The 18202-nt window shown below is 38.4% G+C and overlaps 1 protein-coding gene across 1 annotated transcript in view; it reads right to left on the bottom strand.

Moving 5' to 3' along the window:
• Positions 1-17858, bottom strand: part of UBE3C (ubiquitin protein ligase E3C) — a 75770-nt gene extending 57912 nt beyond the window's left edge. The window contains exons 1-6 of the mRNA XM_069859306.1: positions 17679-17858; positions 6831-6884; positions 4028-4102; positions 3198-3344; positions 2402-2517; positions 326-483 (exon numbers count right to left, since the gene is read on the bottom strand). Coding sequence (XP_069715407.1) covers positions 326-483; positions 2402-2517; positions 3198-3344; positions 4028-4102; positions 6831-6884; positions 17679-17744 — 616 coding nt within the window. The 5' untranslated portion in view covers positions 17745-17858. The remainder of the gene's footprint in view (positions 1-325; positions 484-2401; positions 2518-3197; positions 3345-4027; positions 4103-6830; positions 6885-17678) is intronic.
• Positions 17859-18202: the final 344 nt, after the last annotated feature.

Genomic DNA, 18202 nt, shown 5'->3' with positions numbered 1-18202 from the left:
TGCTTAACAGCTACTGCATTAAAACTTCTGCTAGCCAACATCCACTAACACTCAAAATCCATAGTAGAAGTCTTTATAAGTAACTTGGTAGAATATTCAATTTATAAATAGGATTTCCAAAGAAATCAAACAGTAACTTCTGAAGCAGTGATCTCTTTACAAGCAAAATACCTATTAGATAGATAAAGGTTAGTGTATGCAGTACTTAATTAATTGTGCCTGTAGTAAAGGCCAAATGTGGTTTAACAACACAATCTTCAAGTATTACATATTCTGCTTTCATTTTTTTAGTATTTCCCAGAACTTCTAGTTCCTAGCTACTCACCTTTTTGAACCATGTAGTGCAAAATTTGTTCAATTAATGATGTCACGTAGCTGACATCTTGTAAAACAGGCAAATACGTATTCTCAGATGAAAATACCTCAAGCATTCTCATAGGAAGTGCAACATTCAGACTGTCATCACTGCAATTTTGCAGTAGCCTATAAATGAAATTAAATCAAAATTATTTAACAAGGTATTTCTCACTACAGGCACATGCACACTGATCTGAAAGTGAAACTACAAAAAACCTCTCGCAGTCACATTAAAATAACTTATTTCCACTTGGTTTCCAGTGTTCTCAGTAGTTTAGCTACATCCTTTTTTTGCCCCTTTATAAAAATAATTCGTAATTTTAGAGTTTCTAAGAATACAGCACACTCTCTTTAAAGCCTACTAAATTCTTGCTTTCAATGACTTGAAATTTCAGAGGTCTACTGCATGAACTGGAAGAGAAGCAAACAATAATATGTGCTTTTCTAACATGTATTACTACTCATATTAAATATGAAGTCATGAAAGCCCCAGGGCAATATGGGCTATGAACAAAAGCTGTGGAAATTCGTATCTGTAACTAGGACAATATGCGCTTTATTACAGACTGAAACATTAAAAAAACTACCATGCTCATTCTTTCAGTAAATTGCTTATGAAACAACTACCAGTAACCACAGAAATGATTAAGAGCTAGTTTAGAATTAAAAGGATTTGTTAGTATGAGATGCATGTAAGCGTAGTTGCCCAAACAACGTGCTTTCTTTCCCATTTATTCAGAAAGACAGGACCTAACAGCAAAACTTATTTTGACTCCCATAGCTAAGACATTTCACCAAATATAAAGACACTCTTGACAACAAGATGTTTTTGCAGATGTAGCTGCACTCAAACTACCATTTTTTGCTACAATATTACACAGTCACCTTTTTTCCCCATAGTATCAAAACCTACAGCTTCTTATGAATTTGAACTTATCTCAGGGAAAAACTTTTTTGGCTACCTGTCCCACTACTCGCTTACTGGGCTTTTGCACAAAATTAAAGTAGCTCAGAAAGCAAGTGTAGACACCCATCATGCTGGCAAGGTCAAGTTAAGAGCAGCTTTTTCCTCCATTCTCCCTATATACAAAAGCAGGGAAAGCTCTTCCACTCCATTTTCTTCCCACGTCAGACAGTCAGAAAGGGAGAGTGGGAAAACCAACAGAACTGCATTTATAAAACCACAATTTCACCTGTAGTAAAAATGTACAATTCAATCCAGTGACACCACAGCTGTGTTCCACAGCACGTGAACTTTAGAGCCCAGCACTCAAGACTAATTTAGTAGCTGGTGTCACTGTTTATTATAAATACAGTGTATACAATAATAAGAATACGAGGTTCAGTGACTTGAATGAACCAGTTTTCAAGAAAAAGCTTCAATATAAAAGGAAAAAGAAGCTACTGTAAAACTCCAGAGAGTAAAACCAGTTCACGTTATTGATAAGAGCAAATGTAATATTTTCTAACACTAAGTTTTAGCTGCTAGATATTCAAGTCACCTCGAGAGATCTACCTTCCTGTGATCCTCCCACTACAAAAATATAAATGTACTGCTGAAGCCAGTAACGTAACTGCTTAACATGCCTCTCATGTAAAAAAAAAAAGTGAAGAAAGTCATCTTTAGTAATATTACTTTTAAAACAAAATATATTCAAATCACATCCTTGGAACATTATTCTAACATGGTTAATACCTCCTAATCACTATCAATTCCCAAGAAAACCTTCTAGTCTCCTCAGATATTGCTAATGATATCACTATAAGCAAACAGTTAGAAACATACGTTAAGCCTAACCCTAGGCAAAGGATCTCTTAAGCACATGTTTAACCTGAGACTCAACAGCGCTTAAGAACATTCCGTTGTTCTTACATAGGAACAAGTATACTATGCTACAGCCTACACATATATTTATCATAAACCATCCTCCCCATAAAATAAATTTATATTTAATACTTCATCTGCTGCAAAAATAAGCAAATGAGTGCCCAACATCATTTCTGAACACTTTTTAGACAGTAGCACATAGAAAGGAGAACTTACCTGCAACACAGTCCCAACAGTCTTTTTATTTGGAATAAGCAAGTAAGTCTGTCTGGACCATCCAACTGCTTAACAAACTGAGAACTCTGTTTAATTAAATTCTGACACATCCATACCTGGGAAAAGATATGCACGATTTCACTGTTTACAAGAACAAGTTATATTATTTATTGCAAAACAGACAGTAATATTGCAATCCTTTTCTGGATACCTTTAGAGGATTTAAAAAACAGCTAATTAAAAGAAACTATTACACAAGAAATGAAATGACTGCTAGTATTAACCTTTCAAAGTTAACACTGAGTTACAAGAAATCTATCTGGCTTGTTTTTTAATAGCCATAATTCTTTAATGACCATTATCAATATCACAGTGACTTTGCAATGATACATCAGCTTTATTGACCAGTGAGGGCGGGGGGGGCTGAAATCTGAAGACCTTAGGAATGACCGGAGGCCTAACTGCAAAATACTGTTTAAAGGTTCAATTCTAATAGAAGCATATTATTTTTATTAAATTACTGTGAATAACACACAGGATTTTCCAAGGTCTCATTTCAGATTTTGCATTTGCATGTGTGCACACATATAAAATCTAATTTTAACTTGTTCTGTCTAAACATAAAGCAGTGTAGTACAGGAGACTGCAGGCCAGCAAAAGCCAGAATTCTTAAATGAATTTACTGAAGTTGTCATGGCTTTTTTTTGCATCCCTTCAAAATCTTCTAGATGAAAAGAGTACTTCAAAAGTGCACAAAATAAAAGTACTATATACCAAAGTACGCAACGATACTCACCAAACGCTTAGAATCCTCATTCTGTCTATAGAAAAAGAGTAACTGACGAACTAAAAGGGTCAAATTAGCTCCATTAGTAGTGGAAAAGGTTCCTCCAGATTGGGCCAAATTAGCACAGCGATCAAATTCACTTCTTTGGATAGAGTACTTAAAAAAAAAAAATTAGGAATGTATCAATATATCAATAATGGTTATGAGCTCAAACAGAGATATAAAACTTTGAAAATGTCATTTCAGTTTTCTATCCAAAGCAAAGTAGTAAAATGAATACAAAACATTTGTTAAGAGGTCAAAACATATACACAATATCATAGTTAAAGCTATAATTGCTTTCTGCAATTCATGAAGTACACATTGCAACATGTGTTGCTTTTCAAGCAAGGACTATCACAAACATTTTCGTATAGTTTACTCAATAAATTAGTGAATTTAAACAGTTTTAGCTTTCTTAAAGTAAGCTACCCAACAACAGCTTAGAAATAACACATTTTTGACTCAAACTACCACCTGAGTCATACTGGGGAAAAAAGCCCCATCGGTGTGTGAATGTTGATACCTACCTGTCTTCATATGCTTTGTCAGCTCAAAGAAACACTGCATAACCCCACTGAAGTCCACTGTCACATACACACTTCATGTAATAAATGACCATCTACTAAAATACTGAGGTTTAAACAAAAATGCCAATGGACAAAAAGAACTTCCACTTTGTGGACACACAAAATACTCAAAGAGAGTGAAAAGTTTTCAGTGGAATTACTTATTACTAGTAAATCTCATTTTCAGCAAAACTGTTCTACATCTTTCTAAATAAATCAATAAATACGTACCTGATGATTTCTGTCTCTGTAGCCTCTCACGAATGACTGGATTATTATTGCATTTTTCAGCCTCCGCCTTTCTTCCTGTATAAAAAAAAGCAAGAAAAGATAAATCAACATTACAGAACTAATTTCTACGATTTTATCAAATATATTTGTATACTAAAGGAAGTTTTTTAATTAAAATTAAGTACCATTTACTAATTTTAAATTAGTAAAATAAAGTGTTAGTATTAGTAAAACAAAAAATGATGAAAGCTTTTTATAAGCATAAATTTGCCATTAACCTAATGCAAAAGAATGTTTAGTACTCAATAAGTATGTGCTACTACTGAAATAAAAATAAAACATTTGTATTTTATTAGATAAAGTCTTAATACTAAAATATTGAAGAAGTCATCAAATTCAATGACACCATTCTTTCTTCTGCACAGACCAGCCAACACTGAAGACTTATTTATTTGCTTCCATTTAAATAATGGAATTTAATGGAATACTATCAGTATTATGAGGCTGGTGCAGTTTAGATATGGGGGGAAAAAAAACAAAAATCAATTTTTCGGAGACAACACTGCTGTCAAAATAAAAATGAGGCTTAATGCTTTAAGTCCAGGAGTCCAACATGGAAATTAATATAAATTCTTGCCCTCTCCTCCAAAACTGACATATAAAGCAAGTCATTTTATGATGTCTTCCTCAGTAGCTAAAAAAGACTAATTAAAATCATCCCTTTACAATGGCTCACTTTCTGAGGAACTGAAAGCCAGCTGGCTTCAGCTGGCTTCAGATAGTATGGAAAGAGCACTCAGAGATTCCCCCTGACAACACCCCTAGCCTACCCCATCATAATAAATATCTAAGGGAAGTGGCTACTGTAATTATGTTTCTAATAATGTCCATATAGTTTCTTATGGGATGAAAGAGGGAAGTACATAAAATAGTTGCTCATGAACCTAGAGCTACTAAGCAGTGGCAGAGGACAGGAACATAGAAAGATTGAGAGCAGAAATCAGAGAAGTCTGCTTTGAGAAATTTTAACCTAATCAATCCTTGAACTGTATTAAGCCTGTAATGTTTCTTTATAAATTTCATTCAAATACATTTGGGAAACTTCACAAAAACTTAATTTCTAATTTACCGTGCCATAAAGACACATTGAACTCAAGAACTTAATCTGAATTGGCTAGAGACATACCAGAAGAATTTGCTATTCAATGCCTATTTTACTGTTCTTGGAAATGCCAGTTCCTAAAGAAATTTCTCTGAATAAGCATATACTTGAAAGACTAATTACCACTAAAGCGTGGACCAAAAACCAAAATTTTGATAGGCCAAAGGGCATTTTTCACCCTAAAGCATTTAACAGTAAAAGTGCAAAGTAGGGGGCAAGCAGGAGAGAGTTTCAATTACAGAGAGGCACTGCCTCTTCATAATCGTAACGTAATGCTCAACTAAAAGGTACATATGTTCTCCTTTTCTCTAGATACAGGTTTTATCCTAGAATACATAACTATCAATTAGTAACCCATAACTGCAAAGGTTTTAAGTCTGAGGTCACTACTAAGCCTCTGCTACGGGCATTTTTTTAAAAGCCATAACTGATTTTATTCTCAGAGGAGCAATTCATTTTGTGAGAATCTGATCTATGCCACAGAAAACTGCTGTATGTGTGTACATACACAGATATGAGTATATGACTCTGCATCAGCTTTGCAGCAGAGAATTAAGCAACTGAATGGGTTATTCTGATCTATGGCAAAAAGTTAACAAAGCACAAATCTTTTTTGCATATGTTGGTAAGGACTCACTGATCATAAATTTGACTTGTAACACAACATTCTTGACTAACTGGTGAAATCCTAGTAACTTCATACTTAAATCTGGTTCATAATTATACAACTAGGTTGGAAATTAAAAAAAGAGCAGTAAGTGTACTCAGAAACAGGAGTCATTGCAGAACCTGCATTTAAACTAGCAAGGGACAAGCACAACTTTAATGGGAAAACAGCTGTTTCCCTGATTAGCATGGAAACTACTTTTGTTAACTTTTTTAATCATTTGTAAGACCAAAATTGTTCCTACTCCTGTCATAGGGGGGAAAAAATGACAAAACAAACACATTTACTTTAATTCTCTATTACAGAATTTTGTTTTCATATTGCCACATATAATAATGTTTTAAAACTGGTAATTTTTCCTTTCAATACCTATTCCCCTTTTGCATTATTTCAGCCTGAATTACCCATGGCAGTAAGCTTTCACCTCAAACCAGCATTAAGATTTCCTAAGCCCCCACTCATCAGCCTCACAATTGCTTCTCTTTGCTCCTCAATTATCTTTTGATTTCAAAGCACTTCAGGATGTATTCAACTAGCACTGTTGCGATTCTGCCTCCACAGAACTGAGACCCACATTGGCAAGTGAAAAAACAGAACACAACCAGGATCACATGACAATTTACTGACACCAACCCATAGTAATAGATTATGGACAAGGCAAAAAAAACCCAACGCAATTTACTATCCAAATACCTGTCTTTTGTCAACAACGATCAAAGGAACACCGAAATAGCAGGAAAATTCCTTTAGCATCCAGTTCATGCCAAACTATCTGCTTTGATATGAAAATCACTTCTGGGTAGCAGTCAGTTTGTCAATTCTAGTATATTGAGGGGCTACATAGAATTTTCAAACTGAAACATAACATTCCTGAACTAAGTATGACTACAGAAGAATATAGTACTTTGGACTGTAAATGCTACTACATCAAAGAAAAATCCAGTATGCATACAAATGCCTACAGTCTACTTTACCTCTCGCTTTCTCCTTTCTTCCTGAGTACGATGCAGGAGAGAAGCCTTTTCTTCCTACAAAGCACAAATAAAGATATGATTGCATTTTCATTTCAACACAATTCAAACGCGTTCATGATATTCAAACAAGACTTCACTTTGGGGATTGTTCATAGTATGTAATACCTAAACCACTAGAGAAACACAATTTTTCCACTCTTACCAATACCTGTAACACAACCCTCTCAAAAGCAGAGGGATAGAGGGAAGCTATGTAAAAAGAAAACAGACACGCAAACAGCAGTAAACTGTACTGATCCCTATACAGGTTTGTGTTCTTCGCATCCCAATAATCTAGGCAAATATCATCCATTTACAAACGGAGAAGCCAAAACATAGCAGGGTCCCAATTCTACCAGGTAGTACTAAATGTTAATCAAGTGTTTTCCTTGCTTGAAGTATATGCAACTCATTGGGCCAGGTGTGTGCAGCAGGTTGTGGCATGTTCAAAGTAATCACATACTGTTCCAAAGCCCCATGCCTCTGTCTAACTTGCAAAAATGCATTAAGCTCCATTTCCTCAAAACTTGTCCAGAAACAATGTCAAAACAGACTTACAGAACATAAATGGTAGGAATTTTTTTCTTTTAAAATGTGAACTCTTCACTCAAGTTAGATGGTAGGTTTAGAATCATAGAATGGTTTGGGTTGGAAGGGACCTTAAAGATCACCGAATTCCAACCACCCCTGTGATGGGGAACCACACCTCCCACTAGACCAGGCTGCTCAAGGCCCCATCCGACCCAGACTTATGTTGAGGATTCCAAAAGCTGGACACAGTACTTCAGGAGGGGTCTCACAAGAGCGGAATAGAAGGGCAGAATCACCTCCCTTGCCCTGCAGGCCACCCTTCTTTTGATGCAGCCCCAGGATACAGTTGGCCTTCTGGGCTATGAGCATGCATTTCCAGCTCATATAGAACTTCTCATCGACCAGCAGCTTAGTCATGACTCTGTTCCTGTATGTTTCTGATCTATGTGTGTCTTGTGATCAACAGTATTATTCGACCCGCAACAGGTAGGATGTGCTTAACAGATTATTTTATTCTTTGTCTTAAGACAGTTCTTCTATTGTATTTAATTTATACTTTAACAAGTTTATTCTTTATAAATACGCAAAGCAAGCATGTAATATCGACTAAAACTTAAGAGTTTTGCTCTTTTTAAAAAAGTGAATTGTTTAAAAAGTGCTCGCTTTAGAGACCCAATTCCTGATCCATGCAAAGCTGGTGATACAGTGAGGATACAGTTCCCTTTCCAAATACTTAGTTATTTGTTTTTGATAAGCCCTCTGGCTGTTCTTTATCCTCTATTTACTAACCCCTTACATTTTCTCTGTCTGTATTTTTTTTGTACCATTGTCTTCTTCACTTACATGCAGCAAATTGTCTTCCTTGTTCTTTATGTTCTTTTACTTTTTCTTTCAACCTGCTCTGAAGCGGAAAGACAAATTCGGCAACATTACTTCTAAACAGAAATGTTCTTTACGTGCACTGCCTGCAGAATGAAACTCTCCAAGCACACTGTCACTCTGATCACTTCTAAATAGGAACATCTGACTAACTTCTTTAATGTGTTGGGTATCACCTGTTTAAAAAGCAGTAATCTATTAAAAAAAGATCTGAAACTTTAAGCCATCTGTTGGGTTTTTTCTTAATTTAGTACATAATTTTGTGTTTTTTCTGTGTGAGCAGTCAGAATCTCTTGCCTCATGTTATGAAGCAGAACTGGAGCCTTTCCTACTGCTTGAGTGGAGATACACCATGTTATGTATGGATTTTGTTATGATCTGTTTATAATGTGTTTAACACATGGGGAAACAAACCCATGTCTTTAGAGGGTAGTGGCTGTACTTAGTGGCGTCTTTGGCCATAAATACTGTCTTTAGAGGAAAGATGGTTAACCTTCTTGTGGGATTTTTTTACTTTGTGCTTCCTCCAGTAAATGACCTGAAATAAAACCCCAACTTTAAATTCCATTTTTACATCTATGTTTTTCATTCTCTCTTGGTGGTCTGCATTTAAGTATTTTAAGTCCTAAAGAAACTAGAGCCATGCTTCCTCTTTGTCATCAAAAAAGAAATGCAGAAGTTTTGCCCTGAGTTTTTGTATCTGCAGACAGACATTGAAAATGTTCCAGTATAGTTGTTTTAGATGTGGTTAAATACTTTATAAACATTTGTTTGCCTACTTCAAATTTATTTTTACATATTCAAATACAATACCTCGTCAGCTTGATACTGTTTTATTTCTTAACTTCTCTAGATTAAGTGTAAGGAGAAAAAGGAAGTAGTTATATGTGTTATAAAAGCAAAAAAGAAAATAGTTGCCTTAAATATATTGTCTGTTTTAGACTGGATTTGGGAAAATGCCAGCGTAGTTTCTACTGCTACTGTCTGCAACGGGAGCTGAATACTCTGCATTAGAAAGAAATTATTTTGTATATTTCCTTGGAAACTACACAGAGCTATCCAGTATGAGGTTCTTACAAAGAAACCTCATTTATATTTTATAATCTAGGTGTACTGATTTAAGATAGTGGTTGAAAAGATAATGCATAAGTTTTGTATTGTAATTATATTGTCCTTCAGAGAACTCATGAATACTTTAGTAGTCTTTTCCTTTTCTCTGTCGCAGAGGTAACTGTCTAGAAAGTTTTGCTCTGTAGCCTTAACTTCATAGAATCATAGAATAGTTTGGGTTGGAAGGAACCTTAAACATCAGTCAACATGGCCTTGAACACCTCCAGGGATAAGGCATCCACGACTTCTCCTGACAAGCTGTGCCACTTTCTCAACACCCTGACAGGAAAAAAATTCTTCCTGAGATCTAATCTAAACGGTTAAGGCCAACCGTATTCTGGGCTGCATCAAAAGCGTGGCCAGCAGGGCAAGCGAGGTGATTCTGTCACTTTATTCCTCTCTTGTGAGACTTCACCTAGAGTATTGTGTCCAGTTCTGGACTCCTCAACATTAAGGACATGGAACTTTTGGAACAGGTCCAGAGGAGGGCTACAAAGATGATGAGAGGGCTGGAGCACCTCCCATACGAGGACAGGCTGAGAGAGTTGGGGTTGTTCAGCCTGGAGAAGAGAAGGCTCCCAGGAGAACTTATAGTGACCTTCCAGTACCTGAAGGGGGCTACAAGAAAGTTGGGAAGGGACATTTACACAGGCATGTAGTGATAGGACTAGGGGGAATAGCTTTAAATTGGAGAGGGAAGATTTAGACTAGACATAGGGAGCAAATTCTTCACAACAAGGGCAGTGAAGCACTGGAAGAGGTTGCCCAGGGAAGCTGTGGATGCCCCATCCCTGAAAGTGTCCAAGGCCACGTTGGACTGGGCCTTGAGCAGCCTGATCTAGTGGGAGGTGTGGAATTAGATGATCTTTAAGGTCCCTTCCAACTCAAACCATTCCATGATTCTATGCCAAAAGAATACACAAGGTCTGACACAAAAAAATTAGACTGTCTGTAACTTTTTATTTAACAAGTTAGGAAAATCAGCTACGATCTACTTCCAAAGAGTTCCCTTCTGAGTTGACACACAACTGCATATAATGCTGCCAACAAGCAAAGCAACTCTGCAGATCATTTTCTGAAAGGCTGTTGAGGTTCTCCATTGTTTTTGCTTTCACATCTTCTGCCACAAAAAAAATGGGTTCCTTTGAGCATCTGTCTTTGGGAAGAAGGAGCCAGGTCTGGCAAACAGTGTGGCTGCTCAAGCACAGTGATGTTGTTATTAGCTAAAAACTAATCCACGGACAAAGCACCATGGCCTGCCATATTCCAACATTTTCTGATCAAGGATACAAAAACCTCTGTATTTGATCAAGCATACACTTGTACTGAGTGAAGCGATCGACCTGAGTCTTATCTCACTGTGACAGGTTAGAACATGTTCTACAACCACCTCTCTGTCTCTCCCGTTCCACTCTTGGTTCCCAAGCTATAGGGTAGGTCTTGAAGTTTTTGTGTTGGACCTCATATTTAAATGAAATGCAAAAATCCCCATACCTTCTTCAGAGTTATTCAACCCAACTGCAATACACTGCCTCTTTGGAAATTAAAAAGTATCAATAAATACACAATAGAAAACAAACCCGCTGTGAGAAAGAGATAAAAATAACTAGGAAATAATTTTCTTCACCTACAAAGAGCATTCTAATATAATTATTTCTTAAAGACGGATAACTGCACAGTCATCTCTGAAGTCCTTGCAGTTGCTGTGTGGCCAGCTGTGAATGCCAGTGGCATTATGGTAAATGACATACATGTGACAGCTCCCACCTACACAATCCTATGACACCTGACAGCCGCTGCCCCACCACCTCTTCCTGTGCCTGCCTACAGCCAGAGCTATGCACAGCTGGCAGTACATTCCAAAGATCACACCTAGGTCATTCCTACTTCCCATCTTCCTTGCCTCACTTCTGTGATGGTCATTTCTTCAACTGGCAAACGGGTAGACATTAGGTATTAAGTCTATCTATTAAGGTAAACAGGCAGACATTATAGGGGGAATGAGGCATCAGCATCTTGATTCCTGCAAACCTAACCCAGAAGAAGTAAAAAGCCACTTACTGAATCAAATTCCTGACTCTACGGAGCAGTCTTATTTCTTCAGGAGCTTGACCTCCAAAGCACAGAACAGAGAATACACTGCCTGTGTATGCCTGTTTCATGCAATGTTTAGTGTATCACTAACAGTCCCCTCATGTCTGCTCTTTCCTCCAACTGAAGATATCAGTAAAGACAACCAACCTCAGCTTCCAGCATGCAAGCTGCAGGAACATGAAAAGCCGGATTTGAGAAGTTTTTTTCACCAAGTATGTGAGGAAATACACAAAGAAGCAAGCAAGCAAAGAAACAGTATATGACAGTAAAATGCAATCACAGAATCACAGAATCATTAGGTTGGAAAAGACCTACGCAATCATCGAGTCCAACCATTCCTACCAACCACTAAACCATGCCTCTCAGCACCTCATCCACCCACTGAATTTAGGTTGAGTCACATGAAAATCAATAACAAATCCCAAAGCAAACAAAGTCATGTAAGCAATTTATAAAATAAGATTCCTTTAACACGAGTATTTACTAAGTCCAAGAAATAAGAAGAAGATCTTGTAGCATTTATTTGTAGAGAACAAAGGTGGGCACTGGGAGACACCTCCCTCCAAAGTGGTTCTCAACAATGTTTCTAGTTCCCAATGTTATTTTAGACAAGATAAACTCCACTTCACTGGGCTTTTCTGAATATTAAAAGAAATTAGCATTTTAAAAGACTCACAAAGTCTTGAACTGAATCTCAACAATTTAGATTCCATTGTAAAACTGGCTCAGCCACCTTGAGTAAAACATGTGCAGCAGCCTGAAAAAAATCTGCCTTTAAACAGTTTGCAGATCTTCACCTTTGATTATTTACATTACGGTTAAATTTACATGTAGAGAAGACCATCTTCCAGAATAAGGTATTTTAAACAACTTAAAATATGCCCATGAAGTGGCATATGTGTATGAAGGCTGGTCTTGCTGTAATAAACATCACAGCACTTGCCAAAAAAAAAAAAAACAAACTCAGTATTTTTAGCTTGAATTTTACCTTAGGATGTGGAACATTCGGAACCACCTTTACCATGGTAGCTACAATGCCATGCACAGTGGAACCATGACTTGACTGGAGGCTCTAGAAGCCAAGCAAAATGCAAACAAGTGGCTTTTAAATTTACTCACAGTTTGCCTCTATTATGATTTTTAAGATGTATATTTTACACATCATCCTAATTGACTGGCTTTGCATCTTCTTAGAAACTTGAAGGAAAAAATATATCTATAAAAGCAGAAATTTTTGTTTCAAATTTGAGAAAATAGCACATAACTGAAAATAGCAGTGTAATCACTGCTGTCAGCTAACTACAGCTCCATCATTTATAGCTTCCTTTCAAATGATGCAAATTTTAAATGTCACCAAGGGGAAGAAAAATCCACAATAATCTAGTATGCATTATTTATACAGTTTTCTACTGACAGTCATTATTTTACAACATGATGGTCTCATCATATTTCCACATCACAGATCTGCAATTCAAAGAGTATTTCAAGACTTATAAGCCTTGGCATTTCAATATTCTGGACAAATCACAGTTCTGACTCAGAGTGAGGTATGTACTTGCATAAGGATCTACTCCATGTGCCTTATGGGACAAAGGTCTTACAGAGCAAAGCAGTGCAATTCTTTCTCACCACTGAAAAGTAAATCTTAAATTCGTAATTGTAATCTAGCAATCCTGCACTATAAATCCCAAGCATAATTTCATTTCCATTGTGACCTGGTAGGTTCAAGTAAGATATACTTGAGAAGGAGTAATACTTCCTTCCTGAAATTAGTAACTACTTTCCTCAATCAATCAGCAAGAGAAACAAAACTATTTTTAGATCTGTTCCATCACTGCTGAAATCCTACAGACATCTATCACCACAGGCAATCCCAACCTGTGAAGATCCCTCCATACACTAGCAATCTTATGGCCTACTGGTTTTAAATCACCAATTTTTATTCCACAATAAGTTACTTAATGTGTAGAATACAGACAACAAAGAGCAAACAAGATGCTTCTGGAGTTCTACCTCTGCACTTCAGCTGGGTGGGGGAAATACACAGGATTCTAATGCTTAATGTTATGCTATTAATTTAAGAAAGCATATGAGTAACTCCTAAAATAAAATAAAACCAAACTTTGTAAACTGGAGATCTTTGGTTATTAAAAATATCCATATTAAAAGAAATTAGAGCGACTTTTTAAAAAACAGATGGAGTCATCATTATTTGTTCATTAGTCACTTTCCATGTCTTCTACAAAAACAAAACCAAGAACCAAAATGAAACTCAGCGAAGTTGATTTCACTTTCACAACAATGCTAACTCATCCATATTACAAATTCCTGAAAAAGATTTTTGTAAAACCATCTCATACTGTATTATAATTTAAAGGCATTCTATTTTAAACAGTCATATGATTCATAAAAGCGTGCTTTAGATACCTGACATGATACTGTGTATTTGACCTCGTATTATTCTGTCATTAATACATTTTATAACCTAATAACACAGAGCTACAGAGTCCCTTGTACACCTCAGTACCGGCATAGGGATCCCTCTGTATGGATGTACTAAAGGACTGGTATCTCATATTTTTCTTAACAGTGGTAAAATTAATAAAGGAACACTGGCCTGACCTTACCAAACCAAGCTGATATGGTTAAACAGATTCTACACTATGTCACCAGGAGTCCAAATTCATGACAAAATTAGTGAAACCTGCCAACTGCCACCAGAAGGCATGGTGACACTCAACCCTGCAGAAATATGTTCACAACACGGGATGCAAAGGATGAGGTGGAAATCACCCAGGTGAAGGACCATCTGTTTCAGTCCACTGCAGTCAGGTTGGGATAGCTCAACTTGAACTGCATCCCAAACCACTCTTCAGGCACATCTTTCTTCCTGTCTGACACATCACAGAAATTCTGCAGCCATAGCCTTTTAGGCAACAATTACTGTCCTGTACAAAGATTCCATGAGTAGTTCAAGATGCTCCTGTATTGAACTTCAGTAACAGTATTCATTTTTAATTCTGAAATAAAGTAGCCTCTGAAAAGACACAACTTGTCAGTTATAAATAAAGTTTTAAATAAATCCGAAAAGAAATTTTGAAGAGCCTCAGAAAGCAGGCAAACCTGTTCTAAGCAAGAGAATAAGCACGCCCAAAAACTAAAACAAAAATCCACAAAAATTAACTTATCATATCATAAATAAAACACAGTATCTATACCCTCAAACAGATAACTAATGCAAAAACGCGCTGATCTATCTTGACTATTTGCAAGTAGCTGTGGAGGGAAAAGTCCAAACACCTACAACACCACCTATGTTTTTACATTTATGTACAATGCTACGGTAACATTAGTCATTTCAAGAACATTAATTTTGCAATCCAGGATTTTAACAGAAATAACTGATAATTAAAGACTATTTTTTCAGTAAAACATTGGTTGGATTGAAGTGACTCTAAACAGCATCTGCAATTTAGGCCATCATGACGCACACAAAGATAAGATACAAACAGCATAAAAACAAAACCAAAGCTCTCTGCTTTTGTAACTCAGAAACACCATAGAAGTTAGCAGTAAGAAACCACACTAGATTCAGCACCTTTCTAACTGCCAGAATGCCACAAGTCCCCAGTTATATCTCTCTATCTGGGCCTATATTGGCAAGGGTGGCTTAAGGAAATATTACAGGCACACAGGGCCATGTCAGATGGGTATCAGCACACGCAACACAAGACCAACAGGGTTACTGTTTGCAAAACAACTCTTTAAATAGTCAGGTTCGCTGATGGTTCCTTTTGATGCAGTTGTATCCACATCAGGAAGGCTCTGCTAACATCCTCCCTACTATCTCCTCAAATCATAAACCCTGCTGGACACGAAGCAAAATCCCTGGGAGGGTTTTGCTAATGTAGTTACAAAGGTGCAACAACATTTGCGAAACATCTCCAAAATGGTTAGAGAGATGAGAGATATTCCTAGCCCTATACAGCCTGTATACATATTCTACCGGCATATCTGAGTTGTGATTTATTCCAACCAAAGAACTGAAATAAGTAATACTAAATATCCAGCTAACTAAAAGAGCTTCAGAGGTGCACGCTTGGAACTATATACTAAAATCATACATATTTGGGAGGGCAAAGGCATTTATCAAAGAACAATTTTTTTCCCCATGTGTCCAAAATGCTGATAAGAAATGCTACAATTAAGCCTTCTGTGAAACTGAAATGTACAGGTATAAGAGACATGATCACAAGGAGCCTGTGACGCAAAATAATGAGACGCTCACAAAACTCATGTAAACACTGGCCACACCGATCCATGCTGCCATTATGTTTACACAGAAGTTCAGGTAAACTATGTTTTTAAAAGTAATTATTATTATTCAAATAAATTCTTTCATCAGTACTGTACATAGTTGCTGAGAATAAACAGCTATTCCAAGGGCATTCTACCATGTCCATATAGCCAGGACCCCCAAAGCAGCAAATAACTGATGTGCATGGATGTGGCACACGTACTTTGATGCAGCAACGTAAAATTATGAAATCTGTGGAACGACCAGTATCAATCTCATAATTAAATACAAACTTTGTTGTAGAGAAAATGAAGATTATGCATTAACTTCAGTTTCCACTTTCTTCACCTTTCAATACTTGTCCCTGGAATGTTATACCAACATTACATTAATAAATTTGTCCCATGTAATTAAAATACACAGAATTCTGCTGGATTTTCATTTAGAAATCAGTACGTGTAAAAGAACACATCCTGTGGTTGTTTAATTCTGTAGAGGGAAACATATTCTCCAAGTAATACCATTAACAAGTTAGTGGCAAAAGCTGCAAAGCACCTGAAGCGTGCAACTGAGGACCCGGGGCATGATCTGCCAATTCCTACTTCAACTGCACAATATTCATTGTATTTTTGACTTGTGTGATGCTCTTATAAGTAGTCTAAAGAACAGAAATGTCTCAAGAAAAATAGATTATTCTGATGAAAAGCTGTGTGATCTAAATGCAGTTCTGCTACACATTCCCATTAATAAATTACATAAGGGAAAACACCAAAACACAAACAGTGATTTTAAATATCACATCGTACAGCATTTTAGCACAGTTTTCTAACTCAAATGTCAAGCCTTAAGAGTTTCAGAGAACCAAACTTGGCTACAGTGCACAATAACAAAACTTAGTTTTGCCCCATTAAGATTCAAAATACTAATGAAAACATACAATAGCATCCCACAGAATCATGTCCCATGATAACAGGAGGAATCAGCATTTTAGCAGTGAATTAGAGTGGCCCTTACAAATCAGGCTACTTCTAAAAACACTTCGTCCTTTTTCATCTGTAGTTCTATGTCCTTCAGTGCTTGACTAAACACTTCACTACCCTGTCCAATCAGCAAGACCTAAGTAAACAGTTTCGCTTCTTTTCCATCAATAAACACAAGGAGATTCAATAGGTTGGCACGGCAGACCATTAATTGCTATTCACCCTGCACACGACAAATTGACCGAACGTAAACTTGACAGTGAAAAGCAAAACCTGTGTGGCCCCACAACCCTGTGGACGAAGCCTCCTGCAGCAATCAGCATTGATCTCGAGTGGTGTTTGGCTGGTCCCCCCATTCCTCCAACAAGAAGGATTCTCTCCCTCCCTCGGGGAGAAACAGAATCGCAGGATCGGCTGAAAAGACCTTTGAGATCATCGAGTCCCACCGTACCTGTCCACTGCTAAACCTGAGCACTTCATCTCCCTGTCTTTTAAATACCTCGAGGGATGGTGACTCCACCGCCTCCTCGGGCGGCTGTTCCAGTGACTGATAAACCTTGGGGAAGGGTCTCCCTCACCCCGGCAGCCCAGGAGGTGCCACCAGCCTCCACAGACGATTCTGCTGGGCGGGGGGTCGAGCTAAGGAGACATTTCCTTGCTTCCCACAATTCTCCCTACACCACGAGCCTGGGAGGGGGGCGTGTGGCCTGATTTTAAAAAAGAAAAACAAACCCAACGCGCACACACAACGCAGAGCCAGGGAGACGAGAGACAAACACATCATCAGGAGGGGAGGATTTCCCCCCCTCCCTCTATTAAACCTGAGTCACAGCCGCTCCCGTTCCTGAAGGCCCAAAGGCAGGAATCACGGCGGGGGGCGGCACAGGCACAACCGCGGGGGCAGGCAGCGTTCCTTACCTTCCTGCTCGCTCCTCCGAGAGACACCTTGGGCCTCGTTTTGAAGTCCCCTTCAAAGCTAAACATGTTTACAGCTTATCCCATGGGGAGCGGCCCCCCGAGCCACCCCGCGCAGGGGCCGGGGCGAGCGCAGGGGACACCGAGACAGACACACACACCCCCGGGGCTGCTTCCCCCCGCCCTCCCCGCGGCCTTCGCTTCCCGGCTCGCCCTCTTTCTGACCGGCGGCGACGGCGGAGCGTAAAGTGGGAGGGAGGAGAAGGAGAAGGAGGGAGGAGAAGGAGAAGGAGGGAGGAGGAGAAGCAGGGAGGGAGGGAGGGGGGCTGCTGCTTCGCTTGCACTGAGGGAGCAGCCGGCTGCGGAGACAAGATGGCCGCCGCCCGCGCGCGCCCGCCCGCAGCCTGAGGGGCCGCACCGCCTCCCCCGCGCGCGCCCCGCCCGCCCCGCCGCGCGATCCCTGCCCCCAGCCCTCACCCTCAGCCCCGCAGAACGATCTGGGGGTGGAAGGGACTTTAAAGAGCATC

This window comes from Phaenicophaeus curvirostris, chromosome 6 (genome assembly GCF_032191515.1).
Source record: "Phaenicophaeus curvirostris isolate KB17595 chromosome 6, BPBGC_Pcur_1.0, whole genome shotgun sequence".
NCBI lineage: Eukaryota > Metazoa > Chordata > Aves > Cuculiformes > Cuculidae > Phaenicophaeus > Phaenicophaeus curvirostris.
Note: the sequence above shows the minus strand (reverse complement) of the source record. Positions and strands in the feature narration are given on the sequence as shown.